The 22,344-nt window shown below is 47.9% G+C and overlaps 2 protein-coding genes across 2 annotated transcripts; one reads left to right on the top strand and one right to left on the bottom strand.

Moving 5' to 3' along the window:
* Window positions 1-2,303: 2,303 nt before the first annotated feature.
* Window positions 2,304-6,916, bottom strand: ETH_00027970 (TPR domain-containing protein, putative; the record flags this gene model as incomplete). The annotated part of the gene is made up of 11 exons (XM_013378238.1): window positions 2,304-2,429; window positions 2,548-2,786; window positions 2,987-3,091; window positions 3,314-3,541; window positions 3,704-3,983; window positions 4,105-4,309; window positions 4,463-4,683; window positions 4,803-5,067; window positions 5,305-5,440; window positions 5,576-6,072; window positions 6,276-6,916. 11 exons carry the CDS (start codon window positions 6,914-6,916, stop codon window positions 2,304-2,306), a joined length of 2,943 nt encoding a protein of 980 aa, XP_013233692.1.
* A 4,176-nt stretch (window positions 6,917-11,092) lies between these two features.
* ETH_00027965 (uncharacterized protein) lies at window positions 11,093-14,755 on the top strand (the record flags this gene model as incomplete). The annotated part of the gene is made up of 5 exons (XM_013378237.1): window positions 11,093-11,237; window positions 11,399-12,906; window positions 13,061-14,206; window positions 14,444-14,552; window positions 14,700-14,755. The coding sequence occupies 5 exons, from the start codon at window positions 11,093-11,095 to the stop codon at window positions 14,753-14,755; spliced, it is 2,964 nt and encodes a 987-aa protein (XP_013233691.1).
* Window positions 14,756-22,344: the final 7,589 nt, after the last annotated feature.

The raw sequence follows: 22,344 nt of genomic DNA, 5'->3' as shown, positions 1-22,344 counted from the left end.
AAGTTCTTCGGACTTAGCTAAGTTATTGCGGTCTGTGTGCTACTCGCTGTGCACTCACCGCAGTGTAAAGAACCCAACAGGCTGAGTTGGGACTGAAAGCTACTGGAACTCCTTCACAAATCCTTCCCTCTTTCCTTTTCTGTGTCCTGATGGCTGTACACATTTAGTCTAAGTCTACAGGATCTGTTGTTCAGCATCCGGAATTGGTTCTAGTCACTCACAAATGACACTTCTGGCGGGGTTTAAGATGCTCGAGGTGCCATTTGGCTAGTTGGTGGGGGCGAGGGTGTGGGAGGGGGGCAGATACGTACAATATATAGATACAGAAGCCCTGCAGAAACAAGTAAAGCAAAAAGCATGGCGGTTGCTTTCAAGAGAAAAACTTATTTTTTCAGACAGAAATTAGATCGCCCTTGCAGTGGGTCCTGAATGAACGCAGTTTAGGCGAGGTGACACAGTTGCAATTTGTCAGCGAAGGCAGGTACAAGGAAAAGTATGAATATTCCTTCAACGCAAGTGTAAAACTAGGAACGGTGCCAGCTTAGTGTTGTCACGGGAGCATTCCAGGAGTCCTTCTGGTGGGGCTACTGTTTACCTTAAGGGCGGATGATAGTTCCCCTGCAATGGTGCTTGTTGTGTTAGACGACGCAACAAAACACTCGGAACATTTCCATTTTCAGCTCAAAGATAAGCAGCATGAGCACTATCTTGCTTCAATGAAGCTGCTATACCTGCTTGTCTTTTGGTAGCCCGTGCATCCCCCCGTGGCAGCAACTACACCAACGCTTAAAACTAAGCGTTTTAGCTAAACCCACGGGTGCAACAATAGCCTGTTGGCAGCTCTTACGGAAAGGCTGCAGCCTCAGCTTACATGGACGTATCGCGTTTAAGGAACTCACGACCACTCGAAGGCATCTTTCACCGACCAACCATCAGCGTAACATACAAAGCAGCACGACGTGGAATGTACTTCCTGCGTCTTGTTGCGTTAAGTCCCTGTATTTTCTGTTTCTCGTTTCTAGTGGAACGTGAAGCGAGTTGTTGCTCTGTTCCTGACTATGCTTCGGCAATTCGCTGAACACCGCACAATCATAAAATTTTGGAGGAGGGCCTTTTATTCACATAAATATCGAGTGAGACTCATGTGTTCATCTCTTCATTACACCCCTTGGCGCAAAAGTTTTTGGAGCAAACATTTACAAGTTGCTCTGTTCAAGTTGCCTCTGACTACCAGAATGATCGAAAATGCCATGAGACTCCGTCATCGTACTCTTGAGTATTGGCTTCCCACGTTTCCCTAAGGGGCAAAGATAAAAATGGTGACATTGCTGTGCTTCCATGGCGTGCGAACTGCAAATTTGTTCCTATACAAAGTCAGAAAACCTTGAGCAAAACGAGGGGAAGCGCGCCATACCCCTTTGATGCAGAAACCTTCAACAGGAGCCTTCACAGACGCACGCGAGTAGTCGCCGATGGAATGCTATAATTCCTGCTTCTTAACTTCGTCAAAAATAAGAAGTCCTGGTTTTATTTGTGGACAGTAAAAACTTCTCAGTGATGTGCTCGCTGGCGAAAGTACTGGGAGCTCGGTACACTTGAGCAGATGCGGAAAATCGATCCCTTAACTAGCAAGGAATCCCTCGGTAGCCAACGAATTGGACCTATAGCACTACGTGCACGGCGTAATGGCCCTTCGACAGAAAGGTGGTTCCTCTCTAGCTTGAAGCCAGCTGCGACCCTTCGCTGAATAGCATCAAGTACTAAGGCCGACAGAAGCGCTAATGCAGAAGCCTGCTTCATTCGTCTCTTGACCACTCCAGCTGTCGTAAACTCCTCTACAGTGCGACTAATTGGCTGCGCGGCAAAGTTGTAGATCACCAAGAAGCATATGGAAATATGGAACCCAAAAGTCCAGCGCACGAGCGCACGCTGCGTCTGCGTGAGTGTCGCTAGAAAGGCAGTTGAGCTCCATCCAAAACACATAGGTATCCAGTAACGCGATAAATAGCTACGCTCCGAAACGACAAGTTCTAACTGAAGAATTGGCGGTCGAGACAAAGACTACCCTTTTAAGGTTTACAGCGCTCTCGCACGCTACACTGTGGCATGGAGCCACAAAAAATAGCAAAAGACAGGCCACAAATAGCCTAAACCGGAGACAAGAGACTAGTGCTGTATGTGATTAAGTCCTGCCTGCCTCTCTTTGGAGGAAAAAGTGATAGACTATGTCAGTCGCGGGGTCGTTATGACGGTCTTCTGAAGTCTCGTGGAGCCTCCCTTGTGTGTGACAAGTTGCCAAGATATCAAGCCACCGTTGTAGAATCACAGCAATGCACGCTCCGGAGAGAAGCTGATTTTTTGTCCATCTTTTTGTGATCTTCGACAGCTTCAGATACAGGGCTGCCGAAACGAGCTGGAGCCCCATCGTTCTGTAGCATAACAATTCAAGGCATCATCCTCAGGTATCAAAGGATATTTTCGTGCATATGGATTCGGAGAAAAGCACACAAACGGGAAGAAGCCGCATACAGACCTACATTTCCATACCTGCATAGATGCGAGTATGCCCTCAACGATTGCGGAATCAGCGAGTGCCCCGTTGATGGATATATCGACCAGTGTCGGTCCTTCGTCAGAACTTGCTCCCCCTATACTTTTCTCAGTGGACCGGAGCTTCTCATAGAGCTCTTCTGCGAAGGCATCGTGGCAGTTCTGGTGCCCAATGCTCTGTACAGCAAAGCTCGTGCCGCCAGGGACTTTCTCGCCCATAATGTCGATGCGCCAACCTGCAATGAAGCCGCAAAGTAATTTGGATTTCCATTTCATCACTTAATTTGACATTATCACCGCGTTGAAGCTACTCGGTTAGCCAAGCCTCGAAAGTTCTCCTGCCATACATATGACTCTGTTTGGGCTTCAACAGAAGAAGCAATAATTATGTTAAATCAGTGCAATTCTTTGCTTCAAAGAAAGAAGCAAGACGTACAAGACGATGCCTTTGTCAGTTTCATTGTGCCTCTCAAGCAATTGATCCTATAGGTCAGTGAATTGTCGCCTACACAGTGGCTGATTACAAAGGACCCGAGGACACCTGAACAAGCCACAGAGGCGATTACCCAATCCAAGTTTGGGCCTTCCTAAGGTAGTCAGGTAGTCAGAATAACACTTCTGCTGTAAGTCACAACCACGAAGAAAACAGGAATGCAGGCAAGGCTAGGTGAGGTGATATCACGAAACTATATGTAGGCAAGCGCGCTTGCCACGCGTATTCATTCGTGTGCACATCCATGCATCTAAAGAACACCCCACTCACTTTGATGTGAACTGGGATTCACGAAGGTCAGCCACCCGCTCAACCTTGCATATTCGCGGCGAAGTCTCGTATTTTTAATTTTGTCTGGCTTATCCTCGAGCTGGCTAGAGGGACTGCCGCAGCAGGGAGCATGGTCTCCCTTTGCCACTGCAGACACTGAGCTCATCTGGAGACCCGTTATTTGACGGAGAGCCGTCACACAGCGCAGCAGATCGAGCGCCATGTGGTCTGAAACCCAGAACATGCACTCAAAATTCGTCACTTGACAGTAAGTCGCTTTCAAAATACTTTTCTTAAGAGTGCCCGTCGGTGCATGCAGTAAGCACGCAAATTTGGTCCAGTTTGCGTGCGTCCGTGGAGAAGGACTGCACCAAATGTTAGGGCGCTTACGCTTGATGTCGTATGGCGCAGTTGAGAATTTGTACTTCAGAGCAGTGTCCGTTCCGCATCTAAAGGACACCGAAGTCACTCGCCCCAAGGTTGCAAGCTTGGCAGCTGCTTCCACAAACGCTTCTTCTTGTCGGTTGTTCTCAACTGCATGCCATACTACTGAGTTGCAGTAAGGCTTGTACATGTCTAGAAGCGCAGCAGCCGAGGAGAGGCTCATCTGCAAAGGAGACCGAGTCAAGAGGTGCTTGCCCGCGGCGAACACGCGGGGGAGCAAAGACATCTGCAGGGACATTTCACTCCAAATTTGGCTTTGAATCGAAACACTACAGTTGCACAGCTGAGACAAAAACCATACTGCCTATTTTATCTGAATGAGGAGAGCTCCAAAGTGTTTTGCTTACCATTAGCTGCATGTGGACGTCGACCACAAGCGCCTGAATGTCTGACCTCTCCAACAAAGATGATAGCCCTTGAGACCCGCTGTAAAGCTCGACTCCTTGCAACTCTGCCTTCTCAACCAATGGAGCCACGTCCTCCTGCTTAAATGCAAACGCGGCGACGATCTTTAGTCGTGTGTCCCGACGGAGTAAAGGAAGCGCTTCATATCTGAGACAAAGGGCGGGTACATAATCAACACACTAACTCAGGCATATCAAATATAAGGACAATACCTGCTACTGAGCTATGATCCAGCAGCAGTCAAGCTAGGGCAAAACGCGTCGCGCACAAGTTGTTTCTTCAAGATGTAACAGGGCTTACTGCGTCCAGTAGCCAAGGCCGATGAGGGCAACTTTTACGGGGTTAATGCACATGTTCAGCGAGCGCAGCATCTGAATAGCTTGCGTGTAGTTGGGGTCGATCTGGAGAGCCTTTTCACAGCATTTGATGCCTGCCTCTAGTTTGCCTTCGACCTTGTGGCAGCTTGCGAGGTTAACGTAGGTCGACGGATGAGTGCGCTCAGGCTCCAGGTCCGCGCTCGCCTAAAACAACAGACAGTGGCACGACCACACGCCACAGAACACTGAAATTCCAAATCAGTTTCAGAGTATACGCTCAACGGCAAACAAACCTGTACTACAACGTCAAGCTGTAGACTCACCTGGAGGAACTTGAGAGCCTTGTCGCACCTGCCAAGGCGCATGCATATGTGGCCGCAGACGTCTGCAACGTCCTCTCCCTTTTTCAGTTTATACCAATTAGCAAAAGCTTCTTCAAGGTCGCCAATCAAGTCATGCTCAGTGCGAGGGTTCAGATATGGATGCACACACTGACTCGTAAACTCATTCGAAAAATTCAAGAAAACATCCGCATCATGCGCTGAGTATCGAAGGAGGGATATAAGAGATTTGATGCTGCTCGCAGGCCTGCACAGAAAATAGCCCGCAAATTCATGGCTTAAGAACTCAATCTGTACGAATAAACTAGGAGGGATAATGCTCGTGACCCAGGAGTGAGCGGTTGCTCTGTTCCACCATCCCTAATGCAAGCCACCATGAGTCCCTGGGACAAACCTCGAAAGTCTACTGAACTGCGATAAGTAAATGCGTCATTCTTCCTGAGAAACGGTTGGGGGCCTGGGATACAAGGCTCATGGTCCTTACCCTCCCCCCGCAGCGACTGTTTCTTGCGCTGCCCTTTGCCAGTTGATGAGTGCATCAGGTGCAAGGTCTTCCACATCCTCAAGAAACGCCGCTACGCTCCTTCCCATTTCGTGTTCCGTGCCGCAGAGCCAGAGGCCTGCACAGACGACCTAACTTCACCACCTTGCAGCAGTGACTCAGCCGTGAGCATGCGCCAAAGTTCACATTCCCCTCCCTTGAATGCCGAAGGTTTTATGTGAAGCAAACCCGTAACCTTAAATATGTAGCGTACCCGTAACTTGAAATGTATCTCTGTATGGTGTTGCATGAGAAAAGCCTCCCATGCACTCAAAGAATATCCGAACAGCGTGCAGATTGAGCATGAATGAAATGGAGCCATGTATGGCAATATGTGGATCTCTGGGGCCCACGAATTCGTCTGCCGTTGGATAGCCCTTATCTCCAACTAGGCAGAATAGACGGCCGCCTCCAATGTGGCTCAAGTTGCGAAAGAGGGCGAAGGCGCCAATCGGCAGCACAAAGGAAAGCTGCTTGTTCAGCTGGCGGTAGCGCAGCAAAACCTCCTTGACAGTTGGGTCTTTCCGCAGGTATTCAATTTTTTCCGGGTTCGAAGGTTCACAGGCAGCATCCAAATTTACCCCTCTCCACTTCCAACCCAAAGTCATCCGTAGCATTATGTCTGGAGCATCGAGCTGCTGTTCCTCTGACGGTGAGTAAATGGAAACAAGGGCACGTTCAAACTCATGGGTGCATCCGCCTGGTGTTATCCTGCAGACAGACAAGACGGCACGACCTTACTGGTACACTGTACAAAATCAATATGTTTAGCAAATGAAGCTATTTTTCTTTAGGTGTGGAGCAATCGCGGGATACATAAAAGTGTTCAAAATGCAGTATGACCCGTCGTCCTGTGTTCCCTCCCCATTGCTCGAACTACAGATGTAAGCTTTGGCATAAGCAGTCATCATCACCTCCAGGAGTCTGTTAACAGAGAGTCCAACACGTAATTGCAGATGGCAACAACGGGGGCCGCGCCATTGGTGAGTGGTTCGTTTCTCACGACCAAGTGAACTTCTCTGTCCTTATTGCCGTCGAAGATCGCAAAGTCTAGCCACTGCATTTCTACGAATGTTTTAAGAGCTGGATGTTTCAAGCAGAAGTCCACGTTTGCCTCAGCTACATCCGAAAACACAACGAGGAAGGGGCGTTCAGGAAGTCCCAGACTTGCGAAAAGCCTCTTGTATCGCTGTAGAGCCCTCAGTAACAAGAAGGTGAAACGCCCGTGGCCCCCACCTATCTCTAGAATGGTAACTGGTTGTGTGGGGTCTGCTTCTGGTCGTCGGAACCAGTCCTGGAGGAAGTTAATGATTATTTTTGCATAGGATCTACACAGGCGGCTGTTGCTCGTAACAAATGAAGGCACGTAATCGTGGGCCCAGGCCTCGATAGCCACTTGCTTGTAGTAATTGTCTAGCATCTTCCACATTATGGAGTCACACAGAGGCGAGTCCTCTTCCACACAGAACTTTTCTTGAGGGCATTGCTCAACGGGCGCCTCACCCCCCACGGTTGCTATCCCAGACCCCCTAAAGGGTGGGCCTTTATCTGCCATTGTTGCTCGTCAGATTCAACACAAAACAGGCAAGCTTACGAAGGCTTCGCAGCTGTGTAGTTAAGCCAGAGCCGTTTGGCCCTCACGTTGACGTGGGCTCTCCAGACGAATGCCGTTCGATGATGAGCTGTTCTCCGGAGCTCCTGGAGAAGCTCGGTCTTCCCGTTAAACCTGTATTATGCTAAATCTTTTCTGGGAAAGAATATGCGCTTCCCTCTCTGGCTTGTTCGGCAACCATCGGCCGCAGCGGGCCGGTCGGTCACCTAGTAGCGCCGACACGAGCGGCGGCTCGAATAGGCGGTCCTAACACGTAGAATTAAAGAGAGGGCTTCAAATGCCATATCTATTTTCTGCTAAAATTCAATGCGTGAGTTGCCGCAGCCATCCATATTTAAGGATCCCTCACGGAACCCTTCGTGGCGTGGGCGAGATGAGCCACCGGTCGCACCCTTTGGAATGCGAATATGGGGTGGTGTGCTAGGCAGCGGGCATAATTGAGCGAAACCAAATATTTTTTTGCTTCCTTTATATTCTGATTAGTGACCGTATGCTGCCTATCTCGGACTGGCAATGTGCAAGCTCGTCAACCGCCAGTGTCGGCTGTCAGACCTGTTCAGCACACCAGTGCAGTCTTGTTTGCTGGCAGCACGGTGACAAGCAAATGAATAAAGTCAGTAAAAAATTGATGCTAAGCCCATATCTTGAAAATGTAAAACGTACCTGACAGAGCGGGACCATCGATTTCATCGCCCGAATATGCGCTTGCCGACAAGTGTCTGCTTGTTGCCTCCACGTCTCTCGTTGCAAAGCTCATACATGACTGTTCGACCTTTTCAAACCCTCATATACTTCAAACAGTTTCTAAATCTTCTCAGGAGTGCGGCATCAGAGAAAGAGGTAGAGACAGAGCGGGGTAAGTGGGAACAAGTCTACGCAGACGTACCGTAGCACATCTTGACAAGACTGAACAGAAAATAGTCCTTCTTTGTACATGGGGTGCCCAATGCCTTACTTCTTCACTATCAGTAGCGGGGGATCTAGCACATTCAGCAACAGAAGGTAGATGCGCTGCTGGCGTTCTACGTGTTCAAGAGGCGCTGCTTGGTAAAACGTCAAGCAGCGCTTCTTAATTCTTACAAGGCCAGCAGCCAGCCAAAGGGGTCACTAAAGTTTTTGCTAGCGTTGCCTGCAGCATCATTCTGCGTATAAGTTATTCTCCGCATGCAAAGCTTTCTGAATCTAGCGAGAACACCTGAAATGCGCACCGAGAACTACGGATAGCGACAATTTGGGCTGCACAGTGCCATACTGCCTCAGAATAGCCTATTCTAGTTAAATGCCATCTACAGTGAGGCATTTGGCTACATTGCGAATGCTTTGGAAAATACGCATACCATGAAATGGAGGCACTGCGAAAGCTGTTCCGCGAACTCCACAACGGATGAGGAGTCATGTATCTGTTTTCGCTTGCTTTTGCCTTCTGGGTGCCTATTGAGTTCTAAGCTGATAATTCTGTAGGAAAGTGATCGTTGTGCTAATGCGAAAAGACTTTTCTCCAAGACTGCTAGTTGAGGAGTGGCACGAATGTAAAAGGTCCAACACTACGCCGCGTGTGCACTGGTCGAAGGCTGGCTCTGATTGTTTACTCCCAAACGAGATATCAAGATGAATGATTAACATCGCACCTGTGTAGAATTGGACAACGCTTTTCTCAGTCCAGAGTTATTGGTAGCTGCTGGTGAGTGCTCCAGTTTCCATACGAGTTTCAAGGTAAAACAGAGTCAGACAAGAAACGAGCCACAACACTAACGGAGCAGCGGGAACTGTAGAGTGCTTCTTTTTTGCCGCACTAGCCCCTCCCCCAAACTGAAGCACGGTAAGAAGTAGGCAACACTTTTGCGTTTTAGAGGGGTAATTAACTCCTATTGTAGCACCTAAAAGGTCCTCAGAAGCGCCACCAAGTCCATTTTCCTCATTTGTATGCAAGAATCAACATATTGTGTACATACCTAATTGCTTCCAAGCTGTAATCACAAAACTTCCTGGGGGCATCCTACTAAGAGGTAAGGCGTGTGTAAGGAACAAACGCTGCATTACATTCACACTGGAGCTCGTGCTGGTGCGTTGCGCCAAGTGCACCGTTCCTTTGGAATCATGAGACGAGCTAAAGCTTCCTTGCTTGGAAGAAGTATTGACATCGAGGTGCAAAGTTGCAATGACTCTAAATAATACTCCACCACGCAGAATGGAAATGCCGGTGCGTAGTGTGCCTGAAATTCATTCACTGAGTTGAATGCTGATGAACAGTTTAGAGTATCAAATTGTTGTTTTTATTTCTACGGATAGTGCTTCGCAGCAGCATAAGCAGCAATCTAAACCCATCTGCATCACTGCTTGCTTCAAGCCAGTACAAAAGTAACTGCACTTTGCCCAACAACGATCTGGCTGCCATTATGGGTGGGCAAACACGAAAGAGAGAAAAGGGTTTGCGCCACGCTTGTGACCAAGGGACACCTTGGAGTGCCCAACCGTGATATTGCACTGATTCCAAAATTAATGCTATCCCAGTGTGCACGGTTGGCTCCTTGTTTTGGCGAGAGTGCCCCCAAGAGAAAGCACGAAGCGTCTCGGGAGATGCGAGCGCGTGCTGCGGTGTACAATGCAGAGCAAATGAAATGAAGCCTCAGTGCATTTCGCTTGAGGCTCACTGAAATATGCGAATTCTCTTCAAGTGGTAGGGAGGATCAGTTGCAAGCTAAGTCAGCACCAAGGCTGCATCCATTGTAGCTTATCTGAGTGAGGAGTAATATATTGGCGCAACTGCATTTCTGCATGTCTTGTATCTAAGTAGAATTTTTAATCTGCATGTTTAGGCTTATCACTGCAGAACAATTGACGTAAGCCTTTAAGAGTGATGGACGCATAAGCAATATGCCAGGCAAGAATTCACTGCTACGCCAATGTCGAAACAAAACGAGCCCTAGCAATAGTGCTAAAAATCTGCATAATGAATGCAAGGGAGGAAAAATCAAATGAAGGTGTATTTTGCTAATTAGTCGGAGACTGCGAGATGATTGCAGTGTGCGCTATTTCGTAATGCGAGGTGATCGTTCCGTGAGTAGCTCGTGAAGTTTGTATTCAAGGACTTTATCTGAAAACAACTTCAAATTATCGCTTATTTTTTCCTTAAAAACTGGGCAATTATTGCTACGTTTTTGTTTGTGGGATGCCTCACTGTAGGTACCAGACATCAAATATCAACTGCAAGCCGTAAGTCGCTTGCCCGTTCTCGTGCACAGCAACGCTTTGGGCCAGGTTTGCCCCTACATTATTTGCCGAAAAGCTGATTGATGTACGTGACATTTTTTGCTCAAAAGGTTTCATACTTTTGAAGCTCATGTGGAAACAGCTGTCAAAAATTCATGTAGGGCATCGAAACGGTAACGCGTGTCCGAGAAAAGACATAGTCTCAATGCCGACGTCTTGAACCCAAACGGCTAATTTTTGATAACATTAAAATAAACTATTACCATATTTTTAATTTAATAATGAAAAGAACAAAGAAAAATACGCGTTTCAGAAAGGAGCTCCGAGCAGCTGCGATTAGAGGACCCAGTGGGCCCCGCCCTCCCCGACACGGCTTGCTGGTCTGACAGCGGTCCGCCTCTCGCTCGCTGCTGCCGTTAGGCCTCTCTCACTTATTCAAATCTTGCACATCTACATGTTTAACCAAAATTAACAATCATTAAGTGAATTATTAGATCTAATCTTCGCATTTCATTTGGCCGGTGCTTCAGCTTGCTTGCAAGACATTGTTTTTGAAACCAACGGTCGAGTCTTCTGTGCCCTCCACAGAGTCTTGGGCTCACTATCGAAAGGACAGAACTCTTATGACCGTTACTACTTAAGCTTCTAAAGGGTTCTTTATTTGATTCAGGTAAGCTGCAATCAAATCGTAGGCTAGGGCCTGCACGGCAAACGCTTGACCCAGTCGTTAGGCTCGTTGTCACTACCTCTTGGCATTTTGGGAGAAGCCCATCTAAATGCCCTTAAGCAAGTTTCTCTTTTTTTTGACATGCCTTAGCTTCACTGATCTAGAAGTGTGCCAGACTCTTCAGCAGTCCCAAACATTGTTTTCTTGTCTCTGCTGCGCGTTTCCACTGCCAAAGAATCACGATGACAATCCTGTTCGGTCCTCGCTCCTTTGTGGGAACATTCGGCCTTGTCGCCTCATTCGTCTTTGTCGCGATTTCGCAAGCTCATGGTCCAATACACCCCGTAGAGCCCAGCGGTCCACAGCGTCTTGCTTGGGAGCAGCCAGGTACGCCAAAGTAGTGATGCATTCATGTTGTTTCGGCAGTTAATGCTTTTTCTGTTATCCTGCAAGCATTTCCAATACTGTTACACAACTGGCACAACCCACAGGCAGTTGCGAACGCTGTGAGCACCCAGAACTATGACTGTGCTGCGATTGTTTCTCAGAAGCTCCTAAGAACGAAGGCAGTAGCGGCAGCGAACAAGGCTCTTACCAAGGTAGTGAAGAGGGCTTTAGTGAAGGCACTGTTCCTCCTCCTCGTTGGCATGGTGAAGCATTCTTTATTCCTGGAATGCCTAGTGGCTCAGTCGTTTTAAAGGACGAAGAAGAGGAACAGGAAACCACGGAGGTCGCACGAGAACCAGTTCTAACGCGTACAAGAGAAACGCAGGATATCCAGAGTTCAGGAAGAGGAGCTGTTCCAAACGGAGGCATGCGGCTGCCCTACTCACAGGCTCCTCCGGAGCTGCCTAGGCACTGGAGATCGCACAGAAGAGGGCCCAAGCACGCGCACCACCCAAGCTGGACTGCCTCTCAAGACCTTTCGAACGAACAGGTCGCGGCGGGATTGCACGCAGCAGTGCGTGCCTATCAGCATGCGCGGGATGCTGGGGATCTCCCAGCAGGCATCCCCAACCCTAATAGATTCCCAAGAGGCACGGGAACCCCGCAGGCAAAAGGCATGAACAGAGGCGGCTCGCCGCAGCTCTTTCGCGCTCTCCAGAGTGCTCAGTTCCCGCGGCGCACGGGAACGCCCCAGTTAAAGGCCACTACAAGGCGAGGCGCTTCACCTTTTGTCCCTCCAGGAAGCCAAGTTCCCCCGTTTACAGGAAGTATGGAGACGGCCCGGGGGACAAACACTCATAGAGAAGAATATCCCCTAGTTTCTGGAGACTCCCAGAACACTCGACTCCGGCCTGGTGGCCCAGCGCTCCACCTCAGACTCGATGGCGTCAGAGAGGAGCCTCACTGGCGAGTCAAAGCTTCACAAGTCCCGAGAAGTACGGGCACCCCTCGCATGACTCTCCACACCGAAGAAGACTCCCAAAAGTCAGTCCATCTGGCTGAGGGACTGCAAGGCACAGGCACGCCGCGGCTGATTGCCAGCAGTTGCGTCGAAATTCCCTGGCTGTTCCCCAGTGAAACAGACGAAACCCCACAATTTTACCAAGACCACCAGGTCCCACGAGGAACGCCTCTGCATAGGGGCCACGTGAGAGGCAACCCTTCAAGAGCTGTTCACAGCGCTCAACCAATGAGAAACCCGGGTGCTTCCTGGGCAAGAGGAAACAAAGGGGAGAACTCATGGCGAAGTGCACACGCGATGAATATTTCACGTGGCACTGGAACACCTCAGCTTGCAAGCCACAGCAGAGAAGGCTCCCCCACAGTCGTTCACGGCATTGGTGGTCCTCTATTTCCACAAAGCACGGGTACTCCCCGCTTGGGTGTTGATATTAAATTCGGCGACTCGCAGTCAAACAGTCCAGCTGGAATGAATGAAGATTACATCAGCGACCTATATGAATATGATGGATTTTTTCCTACAATAGATGGCTCCATGCCGCGGAAAGAAGAGGAATTTTTCGGGCCGTATTACCCCTATGCAGAAGAAGAACAGGGATTTGTTGTTCCTCACGCCATTACGAGCTGCACTTCTGATAGCCCTCAAGTCGTAAGATATTTCACATGCCTTACCCTCAGGTGCTTTGGTACCAGCACCAGATTCTTAAATCGCGCTTATACCTAAAGTTGAAAAATAAACATTTCAGGAGACACGTCAGTTTTTTTGCTCACTGCTGCATATTCTGGCTGGCTTCGATCTTCAGGTATACGGACAGGCATTTCACGTTTCCAGGAGTACTAACGAGCGCTTCCAGCATCAGAAGGGAGAGCTGCAGAATCTTCAGACCAGTGTAGACTGTCTTTCTGAGACTGGCCACACAAACGAAGAATCTCTTGCATGCAGCTGGCTCATTACTATGGGGTCCTATCACAACTCGGGCATTTGGCTGCACCAAGCAAGGAAAACGCTAGAAACGACTCACCTGTGGATGGGGACAGAGAATATTCGCCATGCGCTTCTCTACCAGGCAATGCTACAAGATGTGCTTTGCGGGCGTCAGGCATCGCGAGCTATGTCAACGGAGAGACTTCGAGCAAACTCTGATAAGCAGCATTCAGAGGAAATCTCGCTTGACCCGTCTTTTATAGCGGTTCAGGTAGCTATGTCAGTTCTGTCTGAGGACGATGTCGGTCACGTGCAACCTGCACAAACGGGACGCTCTGCGCATGGTTTTGCCGATGTTTCCGCAGCCAGCACAGTGGCTCATGAAGACGACCCAGAAAACATGAATGCGGCAGCTTCTCTGTTGGCTTCTTCTTTGTCCCGCTCCCTTTGGTTGGAAGATACGAGTTTCAGGGCCTCTTCATCCTTGCTTGATTCTTTTCCTGCCATCTCGCAGCATTCTGAACCACCAGCCGCAGTGCATAGCTGTTTTTCATCACAGTCTGAAAGCTACAACGCAGCACAGTTTGCCCTAAACGGTGAAGGGTTCCATGAAGGCTCAACGGCAAGTGTTTTTTGTTCTCCTGATGGTCACCACCCAGAAGACCTGATGTTTAATGCCGAGTTCGCCATGAGCAGAGGCATGATGGGGTCTATACGCGAATGGAGATCAACAGAAACCCAGGAAGATGTTCAAGCACTGCCCTGGACCAATGACCCTGAAGCAAATTTGACTCACCGTGCTCACATTGCTTTGGGTAAACGTCACGGCCCAGCAGGGTCGCGAAACTTTGTAGCGGAGGAGCAGAGAACTAATGCTTTTTTTAACAGCACCTCTCTTATCAATGAGTCCGGGAAATCCATTCTCGAATTGCTGGGAAAAATTCCGGAGCAGACGGAGTCATCTCCAACAAGTGTATTCTTCTGTGGATCCATAGTGTCTCCGGCCAAAAATTTAGATACAACGGTGAGCTTATTGCAACCAAGATAGTAATGAGCCAGCCTACAATAACAAATGTATGAGCCAATTTTAAGTTGTGCAATTTTCGTTTACCACAAAATTTACTTGTAACCGTAAACTGAGAATGCAACAAATTACAAAGAGTCGAATGATGGAGCAAGGCACTGTGACACTAAGGAAGGAATCAAAAATGAAAGTTTTAATGTCTCGGCCTTTACACGTGTGTCCTCTCATTTTTTGTAGCTTATCCAAGTACAGTGCAATCCCATGCGCGATGAGCGGCTCGATAGCGTGAATGCTTCGCACCACTCCCTGGAGTCTTCTTCCAAAATATCAAGGAGCAGAACAGAAAGTCAGGGCCTCTTCAATCGTCGTTGCAACTGTTTACAGCAGCAGCCAATTTAACAATTTTCGCGAAACTCGCATTTCTGGTAAATATGTTATCATCCTCATGCGGAATCAATATGTGCGGCCTGCGCACTTGTGCATTTGCTCTCAGGTATTTCGAGAAATGAAACGCCCTTAGGGAGAGCTTCGTCAAACATCACAGCTTAACTATCCACGCGCGACCATGTTGGACCAACCACCAAGTTTTGCCAGCTTATGCATGCAGCAAGCCGGCAAAACACTAGATTCAATAAACAGAAATGGTGGTTTTGTGTCTAAATTAAAAATGGACTTGAATTGTTTTAATGCACCGCATGCCTGGTCGCAGATGTCTGATTCTCTTTTGGTTTTTTTCTCAATTTGAACGTCGATGTACAGCAGTAGGCTCATTGACGACCGCTTGTGGAGAATCCTCAAGCATTCGCATGCAAGGTGCTCTTTCTAGCACATCTTGGAAAAATTGTATCGCAAAAAGAACCAAAGACTTGTACTAAAGCAGAAAACGACAATTTGCTCAATTCAGTAATATTTGGCGCATGAGCGTTTATCCCGATTGTTTGTTCGGAAATGCTGTTTGCTTGCTCTTTCTAGCATGGGTTTCAATTTCATTCCCTGTAGCCGTAGCTGCAGTTCAGCAAGTCGCCATAGTTGGATAGCTACCTAACGTCTAGGACAAATGCATGGCTTCATAGAAGGCAGGGAATGCTACTAATATTTAGGAGGCTTCATCCTCTAGTCTCGTATTGTTATGGATGTTGGGAAGGGTGGATATTACTGTGCAGCAGCTCTCGAACCTTCCTTTCGCCATTCGCACCTTCATAAAAGTTTGAAACTGTTGCTGGGCGAAGTACAAAATAACGTAGGAAAAACTGTCAACAAGACTTACGGCGCTGTTCATGCTAAGTTTTCTACCAGGGTTTGGAAGAGGCCGCGTTACGATGCTCGTCAGTTCATCCGTTCCGTTTTTCCACGAGGCCTCACTGCGTGCAGAGGTACTAATCATTTAGTGATGAAAAAACAACATAGTACATAACTGTTGCAGGGATGCAGTTCGGGAAAATATAGGATATGTAGAGCTCGCAAGTAGTGTCTAGAATATTCTCTTTTTTATTTCTTAAGATGTGCGTCATGTTTATGTGACGCCCTGTTCTCAAGCTGATTTCCTGTCAAGCGCAGTGGCATGGCATTTTAGGTAGGCTCTGGCGGTGTCCATGCACTGAATATGTGTTTCTTGTGTTGGCTGTCGAGATCCTGTATTGTACACGCACCAATTCATGGCGTCCACACCTACTGTGAAACAAAAGAGAACTACAAATGGCTAGACTACAAGAAGAAACGTATGGCACCTATATCACTTTGAAGCAACTGTTTTCAGTGGAGCCCCGAATGCAACCTCAAACGGCAGCGTGAAAGTTTCAGAAGCCTCTCAGAGAGGTCCTTCGGAAGCATAAAAGTACGGCTCTGCACAATTTCACAAGATTGAAAAAATGAAAAGAATGGCTACACGTAGCACAATCGCCTTCCTCGTCAATACGAAGAGAAGGACTGAAAAAGCGCCGCCCCACAGCTCAAACGCACCTCAAGGCGAGCAGACATAGCTTGTGAGGTAGTCTTCAGCTGCGAACGTGGTATTCAAAGGTGCGATTGCATATGACGTGGTAGTATAAAGGCTTTGTGAATTTTGAACAGTTGCAAGAATAGTTTGCCGTGGCGGGTCATGAAATTTTGACCACTATTAACGAGCGAATTCGTCGACACTCCCCATGTAGGTACCCAAAGATGGCATTTACGCATAATCAGTCCGATTATGCGTTACCACGCGTTTTCTTCAAGTCAGAATAATCACTTTAAAGGATTTCTGTGGACAAAGTGTAATTCCTTGTGTTTTTGCATGATTTTCTGCCGCCTGTATGCGTAGGTATCAAGAAAACAGCTTTTCAGTTAGGTGGGCCATAATTATCCACGGTATTGGCTCAGAAGACGAGCTACTTGCTAGAATAATGGAAATGCACTGGCATGGATTTCTACAGTTGGTTCATATCTTAGTGCCAACACTTACGATATTTTGGCCGAGAACAACGTATGCATGCATAGATTTTACTGTAAGCTGTTAAAGCTCACAAATGCCCAGTGAAACAACTTCAGTGAAGAACGAGGATTTCCTGAAACCGTGATTTAGGGTGCAAAAACGTATGGGACCATTCCTTAGAACTCAAAAGTAACACGCCTTGAAACTGCTCAATAGTGTAGCCTTGCAGTCCACTGACCATTAGGTGCAGTTGACAAAGCTTCATAAGGTTGAAAGTCAGTATCGTTCCTCTGTTTTCCCACATCAATGCATTGTGGCTCAGCAGGTGAGGGACATTTCGTTTCCCAATTACTGAATTCCTTGAATCTTCAGACGGACATTTAAAGCCAAACTTCTTTTTTGCTGTAGCAGTGAACTCCACCTGAATTTTTCCATAGGAAGGTTTAGGTTTTCACAGTGTTATCTTAGACCGGAGGTTTCATCTAACAGATTTCTTTGAGAATATTCTAGACACTACTTGCGAGCTCTACATATCCCTATGCTATCCCTAACTGTATCCCTGCAACAGTTATGTACTATGTTTTTTGCATCACTAAATGGTTAGTACCTCACCACGCAGTGAGGCCTGGTGAGATTACAAAAATACGGGAAAGTATATCAAGAATAATTTTAGATCAGGTGCTCAGAAAAACCAGTGACTTTTAAACAGAGTCGGCATGCTTTGTTTTAGGTGACTTCCAGCGTTGAATATTACATATGAGTTCAGTCGAACAATCCATGTATCGAGTGTTTATGCCTGATTGCTGTGACTTCGCTGGCCGCAACAATTAATCATGGAAATAGCCTCGTGCTGTGGAGCATTCCACTCAAAATACTTCTAATTTATAGATGAATGCGGTAGGAATGGAGCAATAGGGGAGTTAGGTCCTGCATGCACTGCTACAAGATCGGGTTCGGTGCTGCTGAACCTGATGAGCAGCGACTGTTCAGTCAGCGGGATCTGGCGCTGCGAACCTGGTCCGGTTCTACGTTACGTCTCCATAACTCCTTTTTCACCCATAATGAAATAGCTGGCACGTTTTTCACATTACGAAACTACTTTAGGATAAAATTTAGAGCAACACGTACGTTGCTCGCTCGTAAGCCATTCGTGGCCGAGTTGAGCTCGCCCCTCACAGGAATTACGTTACCTGTGCAGTACTTCACCAGTAAATTACTAGATATGGTATTTACAAGGACAGATCTAAAAGGGAACTCATGTGCTTTGAATGCACAACATTCTGCGGCGCCGTGTTTATCACGGGGAAGCATCGTGGGAAGTTGGGTACTACATTGGAAATTGTGCCTATCTTGCCAGAGCTCGATAGTGTCGGTTTATAAGAGTAGCATCATCTAAGGGGCTAGTTAAACAGCAATTGTATAAGCCTTTATACGTGACAGCCTTGGTGGTGGGAAACGAAATCGCTGCGCAATAGCGCCATGTTTGGGGCCTCATGTGTACAGTGGCAACGGAAACAAGTTACCAACGCCTCTCCGAACTGGAAGTCACGTTACCAGTTTTATTGGGGAAAGGGGGCAAAAGAGAACCAATCACGCAATAGGGATACACCGGCCAGCAGCACAGGGAAGCCTTCAAGTGCGCGAAGTACTTTCGAGAGGAGTATGTGGTCAGCAGGCCACTAAACTTGAACTAAGGGCTTGCTCAAATCAATGCGCCAATTGCCTAAAAGTGGTCGAAAGTTTTCCACAATCGTGGCTGGAGCTACTCTGAGAAACTCACCATGTGCGAAGCTTAGAGTACTAGGGACCCAAGTTTGCTTTGCAACATGAGTATGGCTCTAGTCATCCAAACAGAGCTAATCGGCCACCATTGCGAGATATTAAAAGTTGCTGGTTCCCCAAATACTTTCACTAGCCCGGCGAATGCAGAGCGCTCACAGCTCACAGTTCGGGGACACCATCTGAAGTGCGTTCACTGCGGCTAGCGTCTAGCTTTAATGTATTGATCACGCAGTGAAAAGGCTACCAACGTAAAAAGAAAGTGAAATTGTTTCTGGTGAGTCTTTACACAGACATATCTCCCATGATCCGGCCAATCTGATAAACTGAAAATCTAGCTTAATGCCAGGTGGTGCCATCTAGCGCACACTGGCTAGACGTGGAAGGAAGACGGCCAACCAGAGAGGGGTGGCCGACGACCCCTGCATGCTACAGATACGACATTCTGGTGCGAAAGGAGTTTCGACTGAAGACAAAAGTGGTAACTACACCTGCACGACTACCCTATAAACGATTCAGATTGAAAGGAGGGAGCAAAAGAAGCGGGTCGACAAGTTAATACGGCAAGCTTGAGCAACCTCGGCCAATCTTTGTGATCCTTTGCTATGGCCGCATCTACTACAGGCCCTAATCAGGACGAACAGAGAATGTGCCTCACGGTTTGATAAAGTTCATCAGGTAACATTTCTATGTGCATTTCTGCTGTAAAATAAAACAGATGGGATGCACACAGAAGGTGACGAGGATTCGTCCTGTGGTGACGCCAATCTCAAATGCACTATCTCCAATGAGTGTCTGCAGTTTACAGCACTACAATGTAGCCCAGTAGTGGTCTTTAGGGTTATAAACTCCATTATACGTGGATTGATGTAATAAGTGGAAGTAATTACCGTGCAAAGGAACTTAGTCTTCTGACAGTCAGGCACAGTGTGCTCTGCATTTAGGCCTAGGGAAGAAGCTTCAGTGTGCAGAAAGGCCACGCAGGTTGAGGGAAACACTGGATCGAAAATAGATGCGTTGTTGTTTGCGGTGTTTCTACGGTGTTTTTAGTGAATAATGGTTGGCTGTGGAGCTGTCTGACCAAGACGAACGAGTGACGGACTTACAAGCCAGGAAGAGCTTATCTCACTAGAACATCTACAGACACAGGAAACACGACGCACTTGCAGAGGTATTCAAGACGGTATTTGGACAGCGAGCTTTGTTTTGCGACGCACTGCCCGCCAGAATGCCACCGCGGCTCCCCCTTGGGTATTCACCATTTATTTCTGCCTGAAGTGCCTAGATCGCCCAATGAAGCTCTCTCTGCAACCTAAAGCCGCCGATAAACTCACTATTATGGTTAGGAGCTACCTAAAATTATATGGAAGCGGGTGGGTAGGCCTCTGTAGTAGCCTCGACTGTTATCATGAAGAAGTATGACAAAGGTCTCAGCATGCTGAATAGGAGCATGGTGGCCAAATATTACTATTAAATGTCCTTACAATCGCCTCTAAATTCCACAGGAGCCGTGACCAATCTAGAGATATTCTGGTGGAGTTGAAAACAAGACTCGCAGCGCGGTTACGGGCAATCTTTCATTGAAACTCCGTGGCCAAGCAAGAATAGTTAAGACGACGTCCCGCCTAATCATGGGTCTACTTGAGTTTAGAACAATGCTTTCCTGCCTTAATGGTGCCCGAGCTACCATTCTGACAAACGTCAAGGTAAAGTTAATACTCGTCAACTCTGCGTAGCTCACGGTGTTACTGGATACCTGGATACTGCATATGGAGGGCTCTGAGTTTGCTAGGCACGTTGGAAGACAAGTTCCTGCCATCTTCCATGAACATCAGTTTTATGTCCCAAAGAGAAACTGCAAATCTTCTGGGTAGGATCTCACTGACAGAACAAGCCATCAGTGTTTGATCACCTTGGCACCTTCACACGGCGATCTTTTGCAGCATGTGCGTTGCGCCGCCGTTCACCTGTAATTATTTCTCTCTCATTCTCCTCACGCGAAAAATTAGGCCATATTTTTGAGCGAAGGTTCATGTTTACTTCGTTTGAGATGCTAGGGAAGGCCTAGAAGGCTACACTAGACTAGAGGTTCCCCAAACTGTGAAGCCTTCTACGTTTTGCGCCGACATTTCCAGCTGCAGGACGCATGCGAGACTCTAGCACGAGCAAAGACCGACTGGTTTCCTTCGCCAAATCGTAAGACTCATTCGGCAAAATTATTTGGTGTGCGATCACGGCGTCCTTTGTGTATTCTTTGCTCTTGACAAGTTGCGACACTCATTAAGCACCGCTGAGGCTAGGGCATGCACTGATCACAATCAGGCACACACAATGGCCCTTACCCCCATCACAAAATTCCTGCATCACCTTCCGCAGATATTGGCTCTTACTCACGCTACGCTCCTTTCTAAGGCTCTCCACCTTTTCAGTACCGTGTTTCTTCAACTACACACTTGCACCACACACAGTCATTGGCTCACTATTTAGCGCTCAGCACTTTTGGAAACAACCGGCAACTCAGCAAGCCCGATCACTGCGCTGTGTTGCAGTAAACGACACGGTGGCCTTGCTTTTGCATGCTCACTTTGTTGGTTCCCCAATGATCATTTGTTGGGGAGTGACAATTGCAATTGAAAGCGTGTTCGGGCTAGCCGGCCACAGGGAAACACGTGGAAGCCCAGTCGGGAATGGCTAGCTGGGCATCCAGGTTATTGCTTGCAATGCGAATAGTACGTATCTAGGTGCACAAGGTGAGCCCCAATACATGTGGTACACAAGCATCGGAATCGCCTGACCCGGCAAATGCCCGTCTAGGCGCAGCGGCGGCATGAAACCATTTGTTGCTTTCTCGATTAAACGAAACTCCCCTATTGGCTTCAAGAGCGATAACGAATATGGATGCAGTGGAGGACAACCGCGGAGCGGTGGGGGTAGCTGCTTTCCAGCCCGCAGTGCTAGACAGCAGGCGCGACTTTACTGTCAGCAGGCTGCGACCAGAAGCGTTTAGACCGTTAATTGCAACCTGGAGATACCATTGCGCGGAGAATTGATGAACCACGACACGGGCCTCTATGAAAGGGTACGAGTTTGCCCCTTGGATTACTGATGTTCCCTACACAATAACGGGACATACGTCGAATACGGGAACAGGGAATTTGACTACTCAAGCCTTACTCTGGCGGCGATGGTGACGTACAGAAGGTATGGCGACTCTATCTATCCCAAATAGCGTTGGCGGGCAAGTAATCAGCGGGCTGCTTCCTAGACACAGACAGCACGACGCTATAGAAGAAACCGAAGTCATGCTACTTGCCACAAGAAAAATAGGGGTTCCCAACGTCCCAGGGGTTTGAGTCGCGACCGAATTCGACTGGATGGGGCAAATGGATGCTCATGCTCCATGAACTCTCAATTTGCAAAGTGCCGTCGCAAGATGAGTTAGGAGGCTGCACAGTTTCTTAGCAGTGGCACGACCAGAACAAGCTCCCATTATGACACCTTTGCCTCTTAAGCTCCGCATTTCTGGATGAACAAATTTGGCTCCACAAGCACCCATGACACTCCACCTAGCTTTGGCCTCTGAACAGCCATCATTGAATGTCGTCGTACTGCCACTTACATCTAGAATCATGTGCCTCACGCAATCTCTGCATGGTTAATACAGCTTAAATATCCTATAATCAAGCCATTTTCGCTATACTCTTCATTTTCTTCCGCTTGTTGACTCCTGAATTGATACTTGACTGCTAAAGCCGCAATGAACTAGCTACTGTTCTACCCACAGCACCGTACATGTCAGGTCCTGTGCTACGAAGTTGACACTGAACATAATTCAGCTCCAGCTAAGAACCAGCGACGAATTGAAGCTGTTCAGCCATTGACTACCCAGACACGCAGCACCAGCAAATGTGGGGAAGTAGGGGGGCAAGCGAGACAGGAGAGAGGCAAC

This window comes from Eimeria tenella, genomic scaffold (assembly GCF_000499545.2).
Source record: "Eimeria tenella Houghton genomic scaffold, Eth_scaff79, whole genome shotgun sequence".
NCBI lineage: Eukaryota > Apicomplexa > Conoidasida > Eucoccidiorida > Eimeriidae > Eimeria > Eimeria tenella.
This window is presented reverse-complemented; position numbering and strand designations above follow the sequence as displayed.